This window comes from Ipomoea nil, unplaced genomic scaffold, assembly GCF_001879475.1.
Source record: "Ipomoea nil cultivar Tokyo-kokei standard unplaced genomic scaffold, Asagao_1.1 scaffold2647, whole genome shotgun sequence".
Taxonomy (NCBI): Eukaryota; Viridiplantae; Streptophyta; class Magnoliopsida; order Solanales; family Convolvulaceae; genus Ipomoea; species Ipomoea nil.
Genome location: NW_017619075.1, coordinates 1758155 through 1782923, shown reverse-complemented (window position 1 = coordinate 1782923; position 24769 = coordinate 1758155). Strand labels below are relative to the sequence as shown.

At 36.8% G+C, this 24769-nt stretch overlaps 2 protein-coding genes and 1 non-coding gene across 4 annotated transcripts; 2 read left to right on the top strand and 1 right to left on the bottom strand.

Moving 5' to 3' along the window:
* Positions 1–5887: 5887 nt before the first annotated feature.
* On the top strand, positions 5888–10581 carry LOC109154522. Its single transcript, XM_019302284.1, has 13 exons — positions 5888–6256; positions 6769–6866; positions 7569–7651; positions 7782–7908; positions 8150–8213; positions 8348–8445; positions 8533–8617; positions 8751–8874; positions 9538–9639; positions 9769–9833; positions 9995–10076; positions 10156–10235; positions 10323–10581. Exons 1-13 carry the CDS (start codon positions 6024–6026, stop codon positions 10378–10380), a joined length of 1299 nt encoding a protein of 432 aa, XP_019157829.1. The 5' UTR covers positions 5888–6023; the 3' UTR covers positions 10381–10581.
* Positions 10582–10905: 324 nt separating this feature from the next.
* Positions 10906–10977, top strand: TRNAQ-UUG. Its single transcript has one exon. It is a non-coding gene; the product is annotated as a tRNA-Gln (tRNA).
* A 1690-nt stretch (positions 10978–12667) lies between these two features.
* On the bottom strand, positions 12668–22493 carry LOC109154521. 2 transcript variants are annotated; one of them, XM_019302283.1, is made up of 12 exons: positions 21305–22493; positions 19959–21268; positions 19539–19778; positions 18690–18819; positions 17844–17996; positions 17498–17736; positions 16899–16968; positions 15924–16130; positions 14723–14946; positions 14060–14138; positions 13841–13978; positions 12668–13445 (listed from the first exon to the last, which is right to left on the bottom strand). In XM_019302283.1, the coding sequence occupies exons 1-12, from the start codon at positions 22133–22135 to the stop codon at positions 13242–13244; spliced, it is 3825 nt and encodes a 1274-aa protein (XP_019157828.1). In that variant the 5' UTR covers positions 22136–22493; the 3' UTR covers positions 12668–13241. The 2 variants fall into 2 exon arrangements, with proteins under 2 accessions (XP_019157828.1, XP_019157827.1); XM_019302282.1 differs by having other exon boundaries at positions 19959–22493.
* Between the last annotated feature and the right edge of the window lie 2276 nt (positions 22494–24769).

Here is a 24769-nt window from a genome sequence, read left to right as displayed (position 1 = left end):
CCTTGAATTGCTAACTTTTAATATGGAGATATGAGCCTTGAAGTCCGCGCAATTGATATTAGGAAAAGAAATCTCGCGCTTGTATTGATTTTGCCCAACTGCGCCACTTTAGGCGTCTGTTTTTATATCCGCGCCACTTTAGGCGTCTGTTTTTATCTCAGAAATAGACGCCTATTATCTCGACGCGTCGAGAATTTTCTCCACGCGTCGAGACTTCCTGTGCGCAAATTAGTTAGCTACTGGAAAATTTCGACGCGTCGAGTCCACTGGGCCCCGAACTCGTCCAAAATTGCTCAAAACTCATCCTTGAACTTCCCTTGCTCATATCTTTGACCTAAAATGGTTCAAAAACACTAACAAACACCGTAAAACATTCAAAACAAGTGTGAACCATAATTAAATGATAATAGCAAGGAAAATATGTATTAAATAAGCAAAATTAAAGAACTTAAATACTGAGGTGATTCAAAATAACTATAAAAACAAGCAAAGATGTGATAACATCAAACATTAACCAAAACGGCAAAACTATACCTACTATACTATACTAGCTAACATCAATATCCACCAACAATTAGACCAGTAAGGTTATTAGCATCCATAAATTCTTTTAGGTCAACATCCCACCCAGTAGGTTTGATGTCCTCTATTGCTATCTCCCAACTTTTCTTTAATTGAGTTGTTCTCGGATTACTGGTCTCCATTTCTTCTTCGTCAATGGCTGGCCCTAATTCCTTCCAGAGTTATCATCAATCTTAGAATCATCGTCCCAGTCGATTTTATCGATATAAAGATCAGAATCATCAGGTAAAGTTAAATTGATTTCGAAATTATTAATGATGTTGAACTTTTTAGCATAGAACAAGGTTTTAGAACGGTTGAATGATTCCTGCGCCTCCTTGTCGTCCCACTGCATGATGTTATCGTAAAGGTGGACGTATTTCTTGGCTTCTACGAATTTATCCCAGGTAGGGAACAGCCCTGCCGTTGCCTTCAAGCAAAACTCCTTTTCCCAGGAGGGAACCGCCGGCCGCCAAACCGCTCGGATTTCTTTCCTCGTAGCCATCTTCCACCTAGGAGGTAGCGGTGGTTGAGATTTCCGGTTGCCGCCGCTAAACATTGAGTTTGCGTGTTGTGTCGTCGTCGTGCCAGCAGCAGCCTCTTGAAGTTTTCCTTTACTCTCATAAGCGGTTCTAACTCCCATTCTTCAAAGTGAAATTTTGATCACAGGATCGGAACGCTAATTGAAGCAAATGAATTTAGGTTTATTCAGTCAATCGTTAGGCTACTGGTATGTATAATACTGGAATTCATTTGTATTCCGAGTAGAACTGGGATTCAGGAATCGAGCTTCAATCTATTCCCTGTGGATTTGGATTCATTGGCCAGTGCCGCCCACGTGCATGCACATAACATGCACATTATTCCAATTTTTTCTTCTTAAATTTTTTTATTTCAAATTTATTTTGTTTACAAATAAAATTAAAGAAAAAGTATCAAATTGGCCCCCTATGTCAAGTGGATAGTGTAATTGGGTCCTCTAAGTAAAAAAAAAAAAAAAAAAAAAAAAAAAAAAAAAGATTCATTGAAGTCCCCTAAATCGGAAATATTGTTCAATTAAGTCCAAATTGACTTATTTATCAGGTTAAATCTATGTGGTGTTAACACGTGTTATTTTTATTTTATTTTTAAAAACAAATATAAATGGATGAAATGACAATGGAAAACCAGGCAGCCTGTCTTACTCTCTCCAAATTGACGGATGACGCTCCGGACGGCGGTGGCTGGGACAATGGCCATGGCAGCCTGTCTTACTCTCTCTCTCTCCCCTTTTGCTTCTCTCCATGATGTGTTTAATTAATGGATGAAATGACAATGGAAAACCAGGCACACATTACGTTTGGGTAGAGAAGAAAGAGATCGAGCTGAGAGAAAGGAATTCCCTGCCAACCTCCATGATAGGTTTAATCGCCGATGAAATTGTTGACTAATTAATTGAAAAGCAAAGAGGAAGAAAATAAAAAAATAATGGCAAACTTGTTATTCATTTAAAAATTGAGGGCAATTAAAATGAAAAATAAATTAAAAATTAAATCAAAAAATTTCATCCATTAAATTTGAAATTAATGATTAGTAAGAGTATTATTTTTGAGGGATAAATGGCAACTCCCAAATATAAATATAGGGTATATATATATATATATATATATATATATATATATATACATACATTTTGAATCCGGTGCACACCCCCTAGTCAACCGAGTCCGTGAGCACACTCCCTGATTGTTGATTTTAATTTTTTGACGATTCAGATTTATTTCCACTTGAATCCCATGTTATACTGATTTTAGATGAAGCATGGGTCATTTTGTCCTTAAGCACTATATTTATTACTTTCCATTTCATTTATTTCCATGTTTATCTGAGTGCATCCATGTATATATATAGGGACGCACTCAGGTGCGAATAAGTGCCCAGGAAGGAAATGCGAACGAATCAGCGCGCGACACGTGTCCAGATCTAATAACTTAAAAAAAAATGCGGTGGCATTTTCGTAAATAATTGAACATCGAAGTGCAAGTAAAATCTCTTATAAGTGCACCTATTTTCACCTATAAGTGCATGTAATTTTGCCTTGTTAGCATTCACTTTCCGCAACCATTCATGCACCTGGGTGTGCTTATAACTATATGTGCAACTATTTATAACTATAGGTGCAACTACTTTCACCTATGAGTGCATGTAATTTTGCCTTGTTAACATTCATTGATCTGAGTTCAGCGGGTAGTAATACTCCTGATAACCACTCGCAAACATTCATACACCTAGATGCAACTACTTATACCTATTTGTGCAACTACTTAGAACTATGGGTGCAACTACTTAGAACTATAAGTGCAACTAAGTATTGATGCTCAGTGTAAATTTTTACTTGCACCTATAATACATTTTACATGCACTTGTAATACATTTTACTTGCACTTCGATGTTCAATTATTTACGAAAATGCCACCGCATTTTTTTAAAAATATCAGTGTTTCTCATCCATTAGATCTGGACACGTGGACGAACAGAATCCATTCCTATTTCGCGCCAGGGCGAGCCGTTCGCACCCGAGTGCAAGTCTATATATATATATATATATATATATATATATATATATATATATATATATATATATATATATATATATATATATATATATATATATATATATATATATATATATATATATATATATATATGGAAGGGATCAGGTGCATTTGTGGTTTCCCGTGTGGTTGTGCGGTTGATTAATGTGAGTGGGCTTTGTACTTCATGTGCGTGAGTCTTGTGCTTAATGTGCATGAGCTTTGTACTTAATGTACGTAAGTGTGTAATGTTAATGTGCGTGAGTTTTGTACTTAATGTGCCTGAGTCTTGTGTTTAATGTGCATGATATTTGTACTTAATGTGCGTGAGTAATTCAGAATTACGAGCAGAAGGAAGCAGAAAAGAAAATTTTCACAGTCTCCTTTTTCACAATCTTTGAAGCTCTCATTAGCAACTTCGCTCTCATTAGCAACCCCTCAGTATGCAAAGCAAAACAAGACAAAATTCATTCCTCCACCACTTCGAAACAAAAACAAGAAGAAAATGCAGCAGTGGATGAAAAACACACTCATGCACATTAAGCACACAACTCACGCACCTTAGGCACAAAACTCGCACACCTTAAGTACAAAACTCACGCACATTAAGTACAAATCTCAGGCACATTAAACACGATACCCACGCACGTTGAGTACAAATCTCACGCACATTAATCAACCGCACGGGAAGAATTCAACCACACATGAACCTTTCACTATATATATATATATATATATATATATATATATATATATATATATTATGAATGGATGAATGAAGACACTACACTCCCATACTTTCTTGTTTTTGTCTTTACCCTACCCTTTCTCGATCTGCAATTTCTTTATGATCTTTTACAATATACTGTATATACATCTAATTCGTTTTATCGTGAATTGCTACGAGCTAAAAGGCAAATTGATTACAACAATTACCTTATTGTTATTCTAATAATATGGGATCATTGGATTCCAACTCTAGAGTTATTATGCGAAGTAAATGTGTTTCGAGATTGATTAGATTATGGAGTTCAAACTGTTTTGAAAGTTATGCGTTTAATTGACTTTTTATTGCATAATTACATACAAACAAATAATGCAAATACACATCAAAATGCATTGGGATTCAGGATTCAAGCTTCAAGCTATTTCCTGTGGATTTGCAGTTTGTTATGCAGTGGACCATGGTCCATAGTGCTTTATAGACCATGGTTGTCAAATGAAACTGTAGTATAATTAAAATGATACTTTAGTGGTGTTAAAATGAAACTAGTGTGTGTGAAAATGAAACTGAAAAACAGAGCTTATTAAACAACGTATTGTCAAATGAAATTGTAGCATAATTAAAATGATATTTTAATGTTGTTAAAATAAACGAGTGTGTGCGATAAATGAATTGAAACTAAAAAACAGAGCAATGATACTTTAAAAATGATACTTTAATGTTGTTAAAATGAAACTAGTGTGTGTGAAAAATGAAACTAAAATTCAGAACCATACAATAACATATATTGTCAAATGAACGTGGAGTGTAATTAAAACAATATTTTAACATTATTATAATTAAACTAGTGTATGGAAAATGAAACAATAAAATAGAGCTCATACAATAATGTATATTGTCAAAAGAAATTGTAGTAGAATGAAAATGATACTTTGGTATTGTTATAATGAAACTAGTGAGTGTAGAAAATGAAACTAAAAAACATAACAATATTATCAAATGAAACTAAAATGTAATTAGAATGATACTTACTTTATGAATCATATTACTACATGAACCATGGTCTACAGTAAATTTTTTACGTGAATTTGGGATTCATGTTTCTGTTCCAATGGATTTGGGATTTATTGGGCCAATGTCGAGAGTTATATCGTGGATCAGACTGCATTGCATCTAGCAACATGCACCCATCATGCACATTCATATTTTTTCTCCTTAAATTTTTTTATTTTTAAATTTATTTTTCTCTTTTTTTTTACAAATAAAATTAATATATAAAAAATATATCATTAAAATTTTCTAATTGAGATCTTTTAAATGACACGATGCTTGTGAAAAGCCTGGTTGCTTTCAAGGACTTGTTGTCTTATGAAGTCATGTTGTTGATGATGTCAGCTTCCAAACACTTGTGCTCTAATAAACTTTAGTTCTATTATGGAGACTTCGAAATTCTATTCCATTAATTATACTTTTTGATGTGGGAAATATGAATATGATATTTTCATTTTGTGGGTTCAGAAAAAGTTATTTACATTCAAGATTTGTGAGAAGGATCGGAGTAAAAGTTAGGAATAGAATTTGGAAGTACAAAACTACAAGTAGTCACTTTATTTAACACCAATTTGACGTAATAACAAACGGATGACTAAGTTGAGCATAAACACACAAGTCTGGAACTATATTAGGTCACCAAAGTCATTTAATACGAAATCGAAAAAAAAAAAAAAAAACACTATAATCGATGACCATTTTAAATATTAACTCTTTCAAATTAATATCAAATTTTCAATATTATAATTTCTATCCTAAGTAACAAGTAACTATTATAAATTCGAAAGTCTTAACCAGTAAAATGGCCCCACATAAGGGTGATTCTTTAACCTAACATATAACTCCACATTCATAAAAATGTCAACACAGTTTGTTTTTTTTTTTTTTTAGAGAAAATATCAACACAATTTTAAAATACTAAAAGTTGAGTCCCCTTCTTATAAAGATATAAAGTTTTTAGATTAATTTAATCCATCCTCCATCTCTCTAGTCTCTATATAGTGTTTGGCGTACTTTTGTCCACCACCCACAGTCAGTAACGATAAACCGATAACAGTCCAGCCAGTGACTCACCGGCGACGCCTCTGCTCTGCTCTTTCCTCTCCATTGCTACAATGGCTTCTCTCTGCATGAACTGGACCAACACCAGAATGACTGTTACACCCTTGGCCGCTGTTAAAGATAATAATAATGCGGACACCTATAGAGATAGAGTTGAGCTCCCGGAGAAGGCGAAAAACTCAAGAGTCCTCATACTAGGTGGGACCGGTAGGGTTGGTGGGTCCACAGCCATTGCTCTCTCTAAGCTCTGTCCTGATCTCAAACTCTTCGTCGCCGGCAGGAATAGGTGAATAACTACCCAAATTTATGTTCATCTTGTTATCTGGGAGCTTTTAATTTGTTTTATGTTTTTAAGAATTTGTGGGGAAATAATGATTACACTGTACCCATTTTGTGAATTTTTTAGCTGTTGTGTTGCTTTGAAATCAATTGGATTTTTGAAAGACTTTTGTATGTATGTATGGGATGAAATGATAAATGGATAATTAGATGAGCATTTATAATCTGGTTGTTAGTTCTGCTAACAATTCCACATGTTCCCACAAAAGATTTGGGCATTTTATGAGGCAGTAATTGTGGCTAAGAATTAATATTTTAGCTGTAAATTTAGAAGAAAAAAAAAAACTCATTTTTATTCAGATAAAGTTCATATAAATCTTGTGCTATTTTTAGTAAGCTAAGAGGTGCCTTTAATATCATAATGCTTGTTTCTGATGAACACTTTCATTTCTTTGCTTTCTTCTCAGTTTATACAATAATAAGTTGTTCGCTAGTAATGTTTGCTATGTTGTACAACAGGGAAAAGGGTGCTGCCATGGTGGCAAAACTAGGGAAGAACTCAGAGTTCGCTGAAGTCAATATAGATGACAAAGGATCATTGGAAGCAGCTTTGAAAGGTATCTTAGGATCCTCTGCCATTTTTCAAGTTTGGAAGTTTTCAACCACTTAATGCTAATGTATGTCTGCCTCTTTAGTTTTAATGTTCTCTTTATAAATACTTCCCGTTGTTCTCAAAGCATCAAATTCAAGTGCAAATGGCTACCTTGCCTCATTCAACTAGGTTATAATGCACAAAGGCCAAACCACACAGAAAGACTGAATCCAATCAAATTGTTATAATCTAAGATTGGGCGAACCACACAAAAAGACTGAATCCAATCAAATTGTTATAATCTAAGATTGGGCAAACCACACTAAAAGACTGAATCCAATCAACATGCCATTTTGAATCTAACTGGTTGGACCCTCCCCTGAAAACTCTGGACGCCACCAAAGTGGAACGAACAAGCAAGCTTAGGATTGGAAGGCTTGGGATTGGACCCTCCCCTGAAACAAAAGGGTGGAGGCCACCAATACCATGGGTAGAAAACCGGGTGAACACAAAGTGGACCGAACTAGGCTCTGATACCATGTTATAATCCAAGATTGGGCCAAGGTCACTCAACTGGGCTATAATGCACGTGCCAAAAACCACACTAAAAGACTGAAATCCAATCAGTTAGCTAGTCTAACCCATGTTCTTATAAATCCACATGTTCTCTCTTATTTTTTCAATGTAGGACGCTTAACAAAAATTATTTTTAATGTCTGATGTGCAGATGTGGACCTCGTTGTTCATGCTGCTGGGCCGTTCCAGCAGGCAGGGAACTGTAATGTATTGGAAGCTGCCATTCAGACCAAGGTGAGGAAAGGTAACCAGCACATCTTATTTCCTGCATCTGCCATTTGGCGTTTTCCAAGTGATCACTACATGATATTATAACTACATCTTGATATGAACCGAACTTTTTCCAAATCATATATTTGAACAGACCGCATATCTTGATGTTTGTGATGATACAAGCTATGCATTCCGTGCAAAATCCTATATGAATGAAGCACTGGCTGCAAATATCCCTGTAATAACAACCGGCGGCATCTATCCAGGAGTGAGCAATGGTACTATACGATTCTCGTTAAACTTATGCATCGAGAAAAGTGCACACAATGTGTAAAGTCCTATTTTCAATATCTTTGTGTCGTGACATATCAATTTTGTAGGATAAATAGCAGTTTAGGCAATATTAGCCCGTGATAAAGCATTGCAAATTTTGAGCTTGCATATATGAAGTATTTCTTGGGCATAATACAGTTTTCATCCATGCATTATGATCGAAAACTTTTACCATTATAATGGCAGTGATGGCAGCAGAGCTTGTTCGCATCGCGGTGAATGAGAGCGAAAGTAAGCCAGAGAGGCTAAGGTAATTCTTTCCTTCCACTTTTCGATTTTCAGTTTTCGTCTTTTTTACTTTAAGAAACTTATTAAATTTTACAGTACAATATACTTTTGATTTCATGATTTAATGGATCTTTTACTCCAATATGCTATTTTCAGGTTCTATTATTACACTGCTGGCTCAGGTGGTGCTGGACCGACAATTTTAGCTACTAGCTTTCTGCTTCTTGGGGAAGATGTAATTGCATATAATAAAGGTTTTCTTCTGAGATTCACTGAGCCCGGGATAGCTTATCCAAAATTTTGTTGAAACTTACGAAAATGTTGGGTTATTATTATACCAGGGACTGAAATCAAATTAAAGCCTTACAGTGGAATGCTAAGCATCGACTTCGGAATAGGGGTTGGCAAGAAAGATGTTTACCTTTTGTAAGTATTTATAGAAGAAAATCTTTTCACCAACGCTTGGGGATTGCTTTTAATTCTGGTTTTGGAATAAAAGTTATCCCCATTTCCAAGACTATTCTGGTCATTCTTATTATATATTCTTTTATATTTGCAGAAATTTGCCTGAAGTGAGTAGTGCACATAAAATCCTTGGAATACCATCTGTCAGTGCTCGGTTTGGAACTGATCCAATTTTCTGGAATTGGGGAATGATTGCTATGGCAAATTTACTTCCAGCGGTATGATGCTTTGTAAAAATCCGTATTCCCTTATGGATGCATCGAATTAAGAAGTTAAGATTAGTATCCTCCATTATCCCGCTTACCACTATGCCAAAAGCTCCCCCCTTCCAGCACCTACTAGTCTTGCCTGCATAGTTTACCCTTGCTAGGACTCGAAAAGCTACTTTATTTCCTTATACCGCACATTTTCGAGAGGCAGGGTGTTGGACTTGGCCCTTCAAGCATCCCGCCCAACAATCCCCCTGACACCTGGTGCTGGACTTAGCCCTTCACGGGCCTCCGCCCAACATATACCCAATAGTTATGCTGTGGAACCGTGTTCACTATGCACATGGTGAAGACAGGATAGATCCATAATTTCTAAGCTGTAGATTCATAATTTCTATACTGTAGATTCATAACATCTATACTGTAGATTCATAATTTCTATACTGTAGATTCATAATATCTGTACTGCGAAGACAAAATAATGCGATTGCGAAGAGAGAAACATCGTTAACAACAAATGAAAAACAAAATTATGAATCTACAGTATAGAAATTATGGATCTACTCCTGTGTTCACCATGCGCATGGTGAACACGTTTCCACGGCATAAATTGCGACATATACCTTCCTTTCTACTCTACTACTATGTCAATACCATTTTATGGATTTTCAGGAATTTTTGAGAGACAGAAGCAAAGTTCAACAACTAGTTCAATTATTTGATCCACTTGTTCGGGCAGTTGACCAGATATCTGGAGAGTGTGTGTCAATAAGGGTGAACTTTCTATTTTAATTTCTATCTGTTGCTTCATTTGAATTATAGTTTTGCCGTGGGTTAGCTACAGTTGTAAGCTAGACGAAAAGTATATGTTAGTCATTATGCGGTTCTGTCGATTTGGAACAGGTTGATTTGGAATGTACAGATGGGCGTCACAGAGTAGGAATATTTAGTCACAAAAGACTCTCCAAGTATGTTCTGCTGACAACCTTTTTGCTTCTGTTACTATAGAACCTCGTTCTTATTTATTATAAACCCGTATTTCTAATTGCCGTGACTCGCCTGTTTTTATTGCTTACACTCCTAAATTTGAAAAAGAAAGTGAAGTGTTGTGATTTCTGTAACCTTTTAGATCAGTGGGAAATTCAACAGCTGCATTTGCGTTGGCAATTCTCGAGGGAAGCACAAAACCCGGGGTTTGGTTCCCGGAAGAGGTATTATAGTATATAGCATCGTCGGTATAGAACATGATATTATCCCAACTTATACTTATTCCACATGCTCGGGTTGTAGCCTGAAGGAATCGCGATTGAGGCGAGGGAAACCCTCCTCGGCCGTGCTACTCAAGGGACGATCAATTTTGTAATGGACAAGTACTGATCTATCCACTCACACTTTTTCTCTTCAGTTGGTTATATAACTTCTACCAATTGAAATGTGGTTTTTTTTTCTCATGATAGGGCTCCATGGATGGTAGAAACAGCCCCTAAAGAGATTGGTTTTGGCATTTATGGGTGACATCATACACCCTTAGAGAGATGAGAAGAGATTGTGTATAAGTTCCCCATAGGCCATAATTCCATAATAGCATTGGAGGTTTAGACATAATGGCAACTTGGTAGTGTTATTATTTACCAATTATCATTCATACACTTCATATTTCAACTTGTAACTTGAGCTTGTTTAATAATGGAAAACATTTTCCATTTTTGTTTTCTATCTTAAAGCCATGTCTAATGTCTTCTCCTAAAAGGTTGAATCCCCAGCACCAATGGCCCCACACTCCGGTCTGACAGAGCATTTAAGAGGATCAGGACATTCTAGCTGATATTTTTATACTTGAGGACGTGGCTCGCATCTCTAGGATTCTAGTGAGTCCAAAATATGAAGATTCTTGGTATTGGCTAAATGATCCCCGCCACTTGACTCCGCCAAGCTACGGTGCAAGGCAACGGATCTAGCCAAGATCCATTGCCTTGTTCCGCCACTCAACGGGGCTTAAATCTTCGTTTATAAAATGAATAATTAATACCAAAGTGTATTGGTTCTATGGTGTAGTGGTTAGCACTCTGGACTTTGAATCCAGTGACCTGGGTTCGACTCCCGGTAGGACCTCTTTGGTTCATCGGTTTAACGATTCGATAGCTTCTTTCTTATTTCCTTTCATATGAAACTCGGTCAGTCGGTGGGACTGGAGATCCCGGTAGCCGGTATTTCCTTATTTCCTTTCATATGAAACCCGGTTAGTCGGTATTTCCTTATTTCCTTTCATATGAAACCCGGTTAGTCGGTATTACTTGGTCAGCCAGTGGGACCGGAGATCCCGGTAACCGGTATTTCCTTATTTCCTTTCATATGAAACCCGGTTAGCCAGTATTTCCTTTCATATGAAACTCGGTCAGCCGGTGGGACTGGAGATCCCGGTAGCCGGTATTTCCTTATTTCCTTTCATATGAAACCCGGTTAGTCGGTATTACTCGGTCAGCCGGTATTTCCTTATTTCCTTTCATATGAAACCCGGTTAGTCGGTATTACTCGGTCAGCCGGTGGGACCGGAGATCCCGGTAACCGGTATTTCCTTATTTCCTTTCATATGAAACCCGGTTAGCCGGTATTTCCTTTCATATGAAACTCGGTCAGCCGGTGGGACTGGAGATCCCGGTAGCCGGTATTTCCTTTCATATGAAACTCGGTCAGCCGGTGGGACTGGAGATCCCGGTGGACTCCCATCTAGACAAACTCCTCCCTTGGAGGATGGAGGATCCTCAGTGGACTCCTATTTAGACAAACTTTCCGGTGGACTCCCATTTAGACAAACTTCCCGGTGGACTCCCATCTAGACAAACTCCTCCCTTGGAGGATGGATTGGAGGATGGATCCTCAGCCGGAGACAAACTTCCCGGTGGACTCCCATCTAGACAAACCCCTCCCTGGGAAGATGGATCCTTAGCCGGTGGACTCCCATCTAGACAAACTCCTCCCTTGGAGGATGGATCCTTTTGCCGAACTCCTCCCTTGGAGGATGGATCCTCAGCCGGTGGACTCCCATCTAGACAAACTCCTCCCTTGGAGGATCCTCAACAATCGTTGGCTCCGAGGCTCCGGGACGAGATCCTCAGCCGGTGGACTCCCATCTAGACAAACTCCTCCCTTGGAGGATCCTCAACAACCGTTGGCTCCGAGGCTCCGGAACGAGATCCTCAGCCGGTGGACTCCCATCTAGACAAACTCCTCCCTTGGAGGATCCTCAACAATCGTTAGCTCCGGGGCTTCGGGACGAGATACCCGGTTGGGTACAGATTTTCTTAGAGTAGGATTTAGGTGGTGTTTGGTTCACGGGATCTTAGATTACCCTAAGTAATAGAATTACCTAGATAATGTGAGATTTTGGAACAGAGCATTTAGGAGGATGTAAGGTTAAATGCCGGTGCACACAAGAGATCTACCAACTTTGAACATAATCCCCACTAAAATTCGGACATTGGTGCGCTTCTCCTAGATACTGTCTATTGAACTATTGAACTAAGCCCATACGGGCAACCTTGTCTAATGTTTATAACACCAAAAGGCGTGATCTCAAGTGAAAGGGCCCTAAGTCGTTAAGAATAAGATTGCCACATCTAGAAATGTTTATTACAAGGAAAAAGCTCATTTTTTAATTAGATAGATTTCTTATTAACTCAATGTGAAATCAATCAATCAATCTACTAGTAAGGAATGATAATGGTAAGGGTGGAAACACTTCCCCAACAAATTATAGTAACACTTTTGGGAAAGAAAGAGAAGCAAATCAATTAAGAAAATAGAAGAGAAAAAACCCAAGGTTGGATTCTTTTAAAACAAGTTCTAGAAGAAGCTCTTCCTTTGGAAAAAAAGGATGGACTAATTGCACACTTGGCACTTGAAAATAAATATAACAAACTATTATGTACAAATCAATCAAAATAATAAATGAATAGAACAAACCATTTCACAAACACAAATCTTGTGTGGAACAATGCAAAATCTATTGTTGAGCTAGCCGGTTGGCCGTCTTTGTCGAAGCCTCGTGCAGCAAGCAGGTATTGTTAGCAGAGTTGCTTGACCAATGTACCGTTCGTTGCCTCCAGGCGAGACATCATTCAAGTTGCTTCAACATTTTTACAACCATTGTCTTCTGAGCACAGATGTAGGTCAACTCAAACTGCTCTGATCTCCACCTGCTGTCGTGTAAACCATAAACTTTGGAATCCTCAAATCAGTTCAAAACATGGGACATCGTGTTCAAAATCTATCAGTTCAGTTGCCACCTGTTGTTAGTTGCACAAGGAAATTCTCCCATATTCTGCAGCAATAGTAAAGCTCTGTATACTAGGATTTAAACAGAGCATTGAACCTTGTCATGAGTACCAGTTTGACTGACTTCTATCTGACTCTCTGGGCTGGAAATTCCCATATGCTCTCCAAACAGCACTCCTTTGCCATCTGTTCCCACTCCTCTCAAATTGAGAGTTATAAGAGTCCATGTGTGTTTTCATCGTGCTGCCTCTGTTCCCTCTATTTTGACTGTTCCTCGTCTCTTCTTCAATATCATACCGTGAGCGCTACAAGGTGGCAGCATTATAGTTAAACATCAAATTTTACAAGTGTATGACATAAACGATAGAAACAGATATCCAAAGAAGCTCAAACTTAGACCAAGAAACTGGGTTTAGCATGTGTAACAGGGTACTACTGGATTCCTTATAATAACTCTACATCTTTCCAATATTTGATAGTAGTACATTTCTACTAACAACTTGTTGAAATTATACATATCACTGCATGCTACATTACATACTATCCCCTCCCCACCCACGCCCCACCACCCAAAAGAGAGAAAATGAAGCAAATATTCCCAAGTAACCGTTCATTTTTATAAAGACAATTAAAGTTGGACTAGACAAAATAATGAACTTATGTCTTGAGATCACAACCAAAGTCTCCTTTGAAAGAATACCTTTGCAGGATCCGAAAGTAGTGCATAGGCCTCCCCAATCATTTTGAAAAGCCTGTCAGCATCTATACAAACCTCTTCAGCTATTTCTTTCCAAATTCCATCATCTGCATTATCATTTTTGGATAACAATTGCCCAGCCTAAACAATTGAATGGTGTCAGTCTCGAAAAAAAAAAAAAATTAATAATGCTAATGTAGCAGTGAAGATCACAAAGAGAACCTTGTCAGGGTGATGTTTGAGTGCAGCTTTTCGGTAAGCCCTCTTAATTTCTGAAGACGCAGCAGATGGGTCTACTCCCCTGGAATTTCAAAAGTACCATCCTATTGTTATTAGAGAAGAGCTCAATGAATGAAATAAATTACACACTTGTCCATATTTCCTCAAACATTATGGTTCCCTATTCAGCAGCCTGAGGTACTTATTCAAACACCAAAAATACAGGCAATGATTTGTTATGAAATAGATAACTTGAAAAAAGTTTTGAGTACTCCAAGTTAATATATATATCAACAGCCAACCAGACACTCATAGAAAGTGCTATCTACAATTCTACATTCATAACTTATGGAGTGATGGTGGTGTACTTGAGATGAAACCTATTTGCCAAGCTGACTACTTAAAAGGGGTAAAACTGTTAACCTTGTTCAGCATGCCCGAACTAGGTGAATTTCTCTGGACTACAAGGACATGATAACATGCTTAAGTTCTTTTACAGTATTGAAATACACACCTGACACTGCAAGATACAACTTCCTGTGACAACAAAACTAAGCATACTGAAAAATTATAATCATTTTACCTTGGGAAATCGAAATAAGTGTTGGCAACACATCTTAAATGATCTCAAAGTTTTCAAATCATGGGTCTGAAAATATAACTTACAGTATTAGGTACATATTCAAAGGGATTTCCTTTCTGTCTTCTTCCTCCATTGTCAAAAGCTTCTGCTGTGTTTGCCGGATCTCACTCATGAAAAAACTTTTATCTGACTGGTTTATCTTATTTTCCATTTGCCTTGTGAGAAGGGAGATAAGCCTTCGAAGATCTGAAGCTGCTTGTCCATAATCCCTGATCATCTCAAGCAATGAAGCTCGTCTAGATATTGCCTGCATAAGAGTATTGGCAATAAATGAAGGCAGACAAAACTTCTACCAAATTCAACAAGCAATTATGCCTATGGAAAATTCCAAGTCAAGCACCAAAGTTGAGACATGCCTTGTTGTAATAAAGGTAAACCACCAATTCAAGTCAGGTGACAAAAACCTTGGGTGAACTTGAATTCATGAAAAGCAGTATTGAATGCAGGCTATAAAAAGCTTATAGCAAGTTACTTCTTTATTTTAGAATACAACATAAAACAACTTCATTCAATATAGACATGATATGAATAGAAAATCAAAGGAAGGATGACCATAGGCAAAATCCACATAGATGATTCCTTTTGCAAGACTTGGAGTCATTCCTTTGCAAATCCTGTTTATATTCCATTTCTCCTTTCAAGTTCCTTCCTTAGTCCACAGAGGCCATAGCCCAAGCATTTGGATGTAATGACAAGGTTGGAATGGATTGAAACTTGAAGTCTATTAAACATATATATTCAAAATTTGAAGCAGTGTATGCACATATCAGATCTAATAGTTAAATATAATAAAGGTCTTTGCAAAAATATGCATTGAAAACCTTATGGGCTTGGGGCCTGGCATAAATAGTGCTAAGATAAGGTTAATTCCTCACCGGAGGAATTTCTTAATTGAAAAAAAAAAAAAAAAAATTCAAGATCATATACTAAGTTCATCACAAAGTAACATATTTTCTCAAGGATACTCATCCTACTAAAGACCACACAATTCAGAATCGACATTTGGCATTCCTAAGGTAAAGGAAACAAAAATTTCTTTAAGAATGTGACTGTCCAGTCCTCAATGATAGCATGTGTAATTGCGTTTAGCCTCGTCTTAATGTGTTCAATATCTTTTGCGCACTATATGGGTGTCAAGATCTATTCAAACAATACAGTATCAAAACCCAATTAGGTATGCAATGGAAATCATATTGCACTGAAAATACTATATCAGAATCGAACCTTTACATAATTTCCATCAAGGGCTATAGACAAGCTGCAATCTGCAATGGCATCCAATATTTGGCCCACTGCTCGGTATGCAGCAGCACGATTACAAAAACAAATCGCTGCAAAAGGTCGTGACTCAACATTCCATGATATAGCAGCACTGTAATGTTCAATAGCCTCTGCATGCTTTCCTGACTGAAATGCTTCATTTCCAGCAGCCTGCAGTAGAGAAGAATAAATATAAATATCTTACAATAAACAGAACATCAAAAGCATCTTTTCCCCCTTTTTGATAAGTTAAAAACATCTTGGGGCATGTAACCCAATTTAGACCCATCAATATCCCTCAAATTCACAATCTATGTGCATCATTGTATTTAAAAACCTAATACTGAGATTTTACTAAGAAAAACATTATAGAATCTGATTCCAAAAATATTTTAGAGTCTATAACTTGGCTTTCTTAAGCAAAGTGAGACATTTTACAAGATATGGAGGACTACGATGGATCTAACATAAATATGATTATCATATCAAATGTCCAGTGTGAGATGTACTTAACCTCTTTCTAACACAGCATTATAGCTTAGACGAGGTATAAATCTGAAGAAGTCCTGGCATAGCTGCTTCCAGATTTCCACACTTGGCCAATATAGAAGTAAGGCCCATTGGGTTCATTTGTAACTAAAGGTTCACCATTTAAGGGTGTTGTTTCAACCTAATTCAAGTTGCAAGTGTGTATGATGGTCTAGGTGGCAAACCAATTTAGCATGGACACCAAGATGTCACAACTTGCAAATATCACCTAAATCCACATTTATTTCCTTCATTATTATTTCTATACAGATTGTAGTGTATATTACAAAAGTTCAGAGATACTCAAACATTACTTCACTAAAATAAGCCAGGCAATCAGGCATACTAACAAGATTCAAATATGAATAGCAACTAGCAAGTAAAAGCATTAATAGCATAAAATGAACACACCTTGAGGCGTAAGAGCTCCCGTATTGTTGCAGCCAAAGGTATACTAGATTCTAAAGCAAAGGTTCCACCACTGCAAATTTAAAATTTAAAAAAAAAAAAAAAAAAAAAAAAAAAAAAAAAAAAAAGGAATTCTGAGCCACTTGATAACAAATTCATTATACATTGCACCATCCAGTTACAACTCAGAACTCCAAGCACAAGAATAAAAAAAATAGTCATAATTGTCAAACACCACTACACCAAATGGCAAAAGGAAAAAGATGTATTGAAAAGTACTCCCTCTCCCATTTTATATGTCTAGTTTACTATTCATCAGTAAAATCAAGTCTTCTTTATTCACTTTTTTCCTTATTAACATTTTCTTACAATTTCTAAATTCAGTTTTTTATTTTTTTGTGTGTGTTTTAATAGTACATTTAATATAGTTTCTAAATATATAAATTGTACACACTAATACTAAACTAAATATTGCATAAAATTGAGTTGTAAATAACTTGAATCAAATCTCGTTAATCAAACTAGACAGAAAATGGGACGGAGGAAGTAATAGTAAATCATTACATATGTAACTTAAAATCTTTACTCCATGAAGATATTACCTTTCCATTGAAGGCATGGATTTCTCTTCTTTATTCAAAAAATTAACAGCTTCCTCAAGCTTTCCCAGATAAAAGTAGGCTTTGACTGTTACCGAACAGCACCAAAGCCTAAACGAAGCAGTATTTTGTATCTTAGAAGCATCCAACATTTTCAAATCAACATCTGATCGGAATGCGTTTAACTCAGCTGAAGCAAGTGTCAGCTCACATAACTGAATTACCTCTTCGTATTTCCTCAACTGTCAATAAAATCAACAAAATTAAGCTCAAAGCCAAAAACAATAAAATTTCAACTTAATTAGCAAAATTTATTAGCCTTGACGTCTCATTCCCCAGGAACACAAACCATAAGAAGAGCATCTGCTTTCATTTCAAGAAGCTTTTCTGAGCAAGGGCTTATCACCAAAGCATCAGCTATCACAGCCAAGGCACAGACTGCATCATTAGACGTTCCTCTTCCTAAGAGTGTTGCTGATTGCTTCATGCATTCTGATACTTTCTGGCACCGAATGGAAACAAAGTGGGTTTTCATTCTAGTGTATTAACAAGAAACTATTTTCAGGCAGGATGATGAACAAAAATCATGCATCAGTAGTGCTCCACAACTTTCTAATCTTTTAGTAACTCCACAACTTTCAATTACCAAAAATAGTATAAGCCACCTTAGATTTAAAAATATACATTTTCAAATCATAGTCATATGACTCTTGTGCCAAATAGACCACATCAGGAAGTTGCAGAATGAAGAATCCACTAAAACTGGAAAATGTAGAATTTCAGACCATCCTAAGTTGCTACTATAATTATTTACCGAATGGTAAAGTTAAAGTCTGTTGTGCCCAAATATAACCCCTAATACAAATTTAAACAAATAATAAACCTTCACATGGTATTTTTGGGGGGAAGGGGGAGGGTGGCAGATAGAAAGGGATGTAGCTAAACCTTCACATGTTACGTTCTGCTAATTTATCTTGCACCACCCTCTACTAAAGCACTTTACATAATGGTCATAAATAAGGCACCAAATCCCCAATAAACCAAAAATTAAATCAAAGAAAGATACAATTTGTAGAAGAGTGAACCAAAATGCATACATCCAGCAATCAGTACACCAAGTTACCAACAGCATACATAGAAAATCTTCAAAATAATTCCTTAAAAGTACTAAATTGAAGTTAGAAGTATTATATACCAGTGCCTTCTCTAAGCCCTCAGAGGCGTCCTCCAGTACCTTTCTTTCTACACAGGACTTACTGCCCATCTCCAAGCACTTCATAAAATGTCGAGACGCATTTTCCGTTTCCCCCAAGGAGAGGTAACAGCTAAAGATTAAAAATAAAATGAAACAATCAAACAAAAACGAATAAGAAATATGATTTTTATAGCATCCTCCTTCTGAAAACATTCCACACTATATTTTATCTTCTTCATACTCAAACATGATGGCATTGTCCAGAATTGTAGACAGACTGAAAGAAATAATGTAAGATAACAATAGACAGGCAGAGAAAACCAGGGTTGGAAGTATATGCTCAATAGTTTGTTTAAGTAGATATTTTATAGAAACCAAGTACCTATGAATTAATGAATCACAAAACTTCAAAAGAAGAACTTGCTGAATTTCATAGTGAATATCTAATCTGGACCATTAGAGTTGAATTCAAATGCACCACCACCCACCAAATTGATGAAGCACCCTATTTAAGGAGCTTTTTCTGGATCGAATGAGCTGAAATGGCTTGATACTAAATACTTGTTGCAAATGTTTTTATCTCCACTCAAAAGGATCGGGCCACTCATTAACTAATCAGTACAAAGGAATACTTGACTGAACCCCACCTAAAGCTTTAAAAATGCATATTCATCATTTGCTTGCAGTTCAATTGGGAATCATGTCCAGCAAAACCCATCTTTTGGGGACAGAGATTGACAAATGAGAAGAAAAGTATAGGAAATTATGAGACACGCATGTGAAAGTTGGAAAGAAAGAAAAACAAGTAATATAATATTATACAAAAAGCTAACAGAGGCCAGCTCTTACTTCGCAGCTCGAAGTTGGACCTTTAGGAAGTTTGGATCCAATCTGATGGCTGTCAAACAATCATCCAGTGCCTCCTTCATCCTTCCTAGAGACATTCGTGTTGCAGCACGATTGCTGTAGCACAACGTCAAAGCTTGAAGAGCATTCCTAGATGTCTCGCTCTGAGATATACAATTAGCCCCTTGTGTGTAATAGTCCTCTGCTCTAGACAAATCCCCACTTGCATAGGCTTGATTTCCCCTAGTATAAGTAAAGATTATAGCATTTAATTAACAAACCTAAGAAATATTATTTTCCCAAAAGAGAATATTTAGCCCATGACTGCATCATCAAACAGCCAATCAAAGTAGAAAGCAAAATTAATTTTGCTTTCTTTGATTCAGGAAATAATTATCAAGATAAAAAGCATTCAAAGAAAACCTTAGTCGCCACTTTTCACAAGCTTCCAGAGCTGCCATGCTCTGGGCAGTAGCGGAGTTAGCTTCTAACTTGACCTCTTTTTCCTTAAGTGGTTGACTTTTGCCCTGGCTCTGTCTTGAGAAGGCAGGCATGTCAACATTTTTAGTTTTATTAAGGGATAATGAAGATGCCCCAGAAACTTGAAAAGAACTCAGAGAATAGGGTGAATATGGAACTTTTGCACTTGAAACAGAATTACTTAAATCACTTCCATGTCTTGCATGACTTTTCTTCTTCCGATGTCGTGTTACTGATGGTGATGGACATTGAGCAGTAGAAGAGGCAGCGAATATGAATTTAGACTGGCATGTGTCTTCTAAATTTGCATTTCCACCATTAATATCTTGTCTCTCAACAGTTGAACTGGAACTTACTTCATTTTCTGCTGCAGTAACAAATGAATCAGTGCTACAATCTAGGTGATCAGTAGCAGATAAGAAGCTTTCAGTCTCAGCTCCAGAAATATAATCTTCCTCAACACAAACACCTGGATGCAAAGGTTCTACTTTCTCCTTATCATTATAAACATTGTTTTCATTAATATTCAAATGTTGGGTTGCATCAATAAGATCTTCATCAGCTATATCATTTGAAACCATGGGATGTGACTCACTTGATGCATAGTTATCATTCAAGCTTAAGGCCTCATCAGAAGTCACAGAAGTTCCCCTTGAAATGTTATCTGCTGTTGTTTCTTGGTATGGAGAAATATCCATTGGTGAATATGACTCAGAAGACTCTACATTTTCTTCCAAGCTTTCTGCTAGAAAATAACATTGTCCAGTATTCGGTGGAATTGAAATTGAAATTGATTTCCTATGTTTCCATTTCTTTTTCAACTTGGTATCTTTAGTTGGATCCCTTTTTGTTTCAATTTTCCTATTCAAGCTCCCTTTTGAGTTTGGTGTTTTAAATTCTACATGTTGCATCATCCCACTGAAACTAAACTCAGCCGTCTTTCCAGGCCTATCCATGAATGGTGCTTCAGGACCAAAAGTTGCAGGTCGGGCATAATTGGGGGAACAGGAGGGCATAATACCACTTTGACCACTACTAGAGACTTCGCTCCTTTCTGCCTGAAAATTGAGTTCCGAAGGGACTGAACAAGAAAATATAGAATTCTTGCGACCGAAAGGTTCAGTCTCCATCTCATTTGCAGTTTTTGTGAAAGGTGGCAAATCTTTCTGCACTTGATCAGAAAGGCCTCCATGTTGTGAGTTATTTATGCCATCTGATTGAATAACAGTGTTTCCACATCCCCCAAAATTAAACTTACAGCGGCCGCTTGAATTAGCATCAACATTAGCATTATCATTGCCAAGGTTTGGGTTCATAGTTTCTTTTAGATGTAAGTTCTTCAGCCTATCATGAAGTTCATTATCAGAGGCTCTGCCAAAAGATTCTACTCCCTCAAATGCAGGGTTCTTCAACTGATCTGTTGCCCCATCTTTGATATTCAATTTGTTCATCTCATTCAAGAGTTCCATTCTCTCAGCACCACCATCGACATTATCACCGCTTACAAAGCTATCATGTAATTTAGAGCTTCCACTTAATTTAAACTTGAGGCTGTCACCCTTCTGTGACCTCACAGCATTCTCCTCACTTTTAATCTTCAACTTATTTTCAACCTCCTCAGGCAATTTAGAAGCAAGTAGTTCATCCATCCCCTTTGTCTCAGAATTACCAGTTTCTTTACCATTCATATTCCCAGGATCATTAATATGCTGCTGGCTTTCAATTTTCAAGTTTCTAATTTCACCAACAAGATCTTTATCTGGCTCTATGATTCCCTGGGAGTTTGAATAAAAGGGATTACTAGCAAAAGTAGGGGTAAATGGATTACCATTAGTGCTAGCTTTCGAAGCTCCGAATGCAAACCCCGCATTCCGATAAACATCAGCATTACTATCGGAAGGACCAGGATTCACCACGCCGGAGCCGGAGGTACCTTCCGGGGGCTGCGAGACAGGTAGAAACGGGTTGAAACTCCGGTCATCATTCTCAAAACCAATGGAGAGATTGGCCGGCGTATATTTCTTCTTAGTGAATCGCGGTTTCGCCAGCCGCGACGAAGCAGAGCCGAACGGCGCCGGGCCACCCATCGCCGGAGAATTAAAACCGAAAGTCTGATCCATTTGATGCGGCGACGAAATCCCGAGGGATTCACAACCGATTTCAACAAAATGGACAACGATTAACTCGACTTGATCCAACTGCGCCTCAATCTCAATACCGGGTGGGCCGGCCACATGGATAAATTAATTCAATAATAAGATTGATTATAGGAGAGAAAATCTGACCATTAGGGTTTGGAGTTCCGGAGTCGCCCAAGACGGTTGGGCGCGCCTTCTTCGTCTCTGCCTCCGATCAATCTCAGCAACTGCAATATCATGCGCTCTTCAATTCCTCCATGGAGATATCAAATAAAACTGAAGCAACCCCTTTACTTTTTTAAATTTTTCTCTTTTTTCCTTTATTTTCTGTATGACTTTCTTTTTCAATTCTTTCTCATTCTCTCTCTCTCTCTCTCTTCTTTTTAATTCTTAATTTTAATTTTTAATCCTTGCATTTGAAGTTGACAATTGACATCAATCATTTCTTTTTATCTCATTAGCTTCCAAGTAAATTAAATTAAATCAATTTAATTAAAATTATAATATATTACTATAAATTAAATATTAGATGACATCAAAATGAAAATTGAAAATAAATTTTTTTATTCTTCTAGAAGATATTTAACGACCTTGCACCAAATTAGGCAAGTAACATCATATCATAAATTTAACTAAAAGATTACTTATATATACAATACAATGATCATACATATATATAAATAAACTATATTGGTCTTCTGATCTGCAGGAAAATATAGAGAATACCCAAATTGGATCATCGTCTACTTTAAATTAGGTCGTCAACTCATCCCTCCGATCCCTTCCCCAGTGAGCTTTCATGCAACATGGAGTTATATTTATTGCTCAAGGCATTGAAGTCCTCAACAAGCCTCTTGAAAGCCGCCTCCTCCTGAAGGGGAAGCTGTTGCTTCTCCAGACGAGACTTCAATTCATCTCTTTCTCTCTTCATCTCGTTGATTTTAGCCAGTTTTTGGCCCAGCTCTCGCTGCAGCCTCGCTATCTCCGGCTCCTTCCCCCCGCCTGATCCGATCCGCCAGATTTCAATTCAAGCACCATTATATTTTGAATTGCAGGTGAGAATCGAATGCATATATATGTAAACGTAATAATTAAGATCTTAATCGAAGAGAAAACTAATTAAATTGAAGCAGTAGAGGTAGTGTGAACACGTACTAGTTGAAAAGCACTGGGAAGAGCCATCGCCGCCGCCGCCGCTCTCCATAATTCTGACGATCGATCACTTCAGTTCCGGCCGGCGAGCTGCAAAAGGAAATTGTACGTGTAAGCGTACATTTCGTCGTAATCAATTTTATTAAAGCAGAAATCTATGAGGAATGCATGTATATATGCATGAGAGTAAAAATAGAAACATATATACGTGCCTAAAGATTATTATTGCAGAAGAAGAAGATGATCATGAATACAGAATTAAAATAATGCGTTTAGAGCCAAATATAGTGAGAATATAAATAGTACAAGGATCGGAGAATTTCTTTGATGGGAGGGAGCCGTGGAAGAAGAGTTAAAGATTTAATAATTATTATATCTTCTGATCTGGAATGTCTAATCACATGTATAACGTTTAGGAAGATTCAACAAATTTTAAATGCTTTTTTTCAAAGAGAATTTGATCAAATTAAAAAGAAAGTCTTTTAAACCCAACAGTGACTCCTGTCCTGTTTAATTTCTCCGTATATCCAATAGACGGGCTTGAGATCGAGGAGATGAGTGAATAAAAGATATTATTGTCCAAAAATGGTCAGAATTGAAATCCAAAAGTCTTAAAAGAAAAGTCTGATTATGGAAATTTTAGTTTTTTTTGTTTTCTTTGAATTTAGTTTCTAAACTTACATGTCTCAACCCCCCCCCCCCCTTCCCCAATTATTATATTGAGTATCAGGATCATATGCACATGGTGAACTCTATCCAAATGATGTACTTGTAGTTAACATGTTATGTTTTTCAGTTAATAAATTATGTCCCCATTACAATGAACATATTATATACGTGCACCTGACATATTATGTAGCCACCGTTAATAAATTATATATTTATTATAATTAATGTATTAATCCGTATGTACATGCAGTTATCACATTATATACATTCAATTAATAAATATGTACATATTACAATTAACATATTGTGTACATTTAGTTTTTTTTTTTACAAACAAATAAAGTACATAATATGTTAACTACATATACATAATTTGAATGTTGTTTTCGACCCAAGTCTACAATGCAATGTGGGCCTTGGTCCATGATATTATTTGCCCCCTCCGCCCTGGCAAATTATATCGTGAACCGCAGTGCATAATGAATTATGTAACGAACTTCTAAATGACGTCATTTTGTTTAATAAAAATAAACGGCACCGGTTTCCTGTCGTCCGCGCTGTTCCGCAAAAAGTAACTCTGTTATTCAGTTTCATTTTGTATACACTGCAGTTTCAGTTCAACACAACTACAGTTACATTTCGATATGACTACAGTTTCATTCGATATTTATACACTCAAATATGTGAAAATGTTATTTAATTTTATTTTATATACACTATAGTTTCATTAAAACACAACTTCATGATCATTTCGATATAACTACAGATTCATTGCACAATATACACTCAAATATG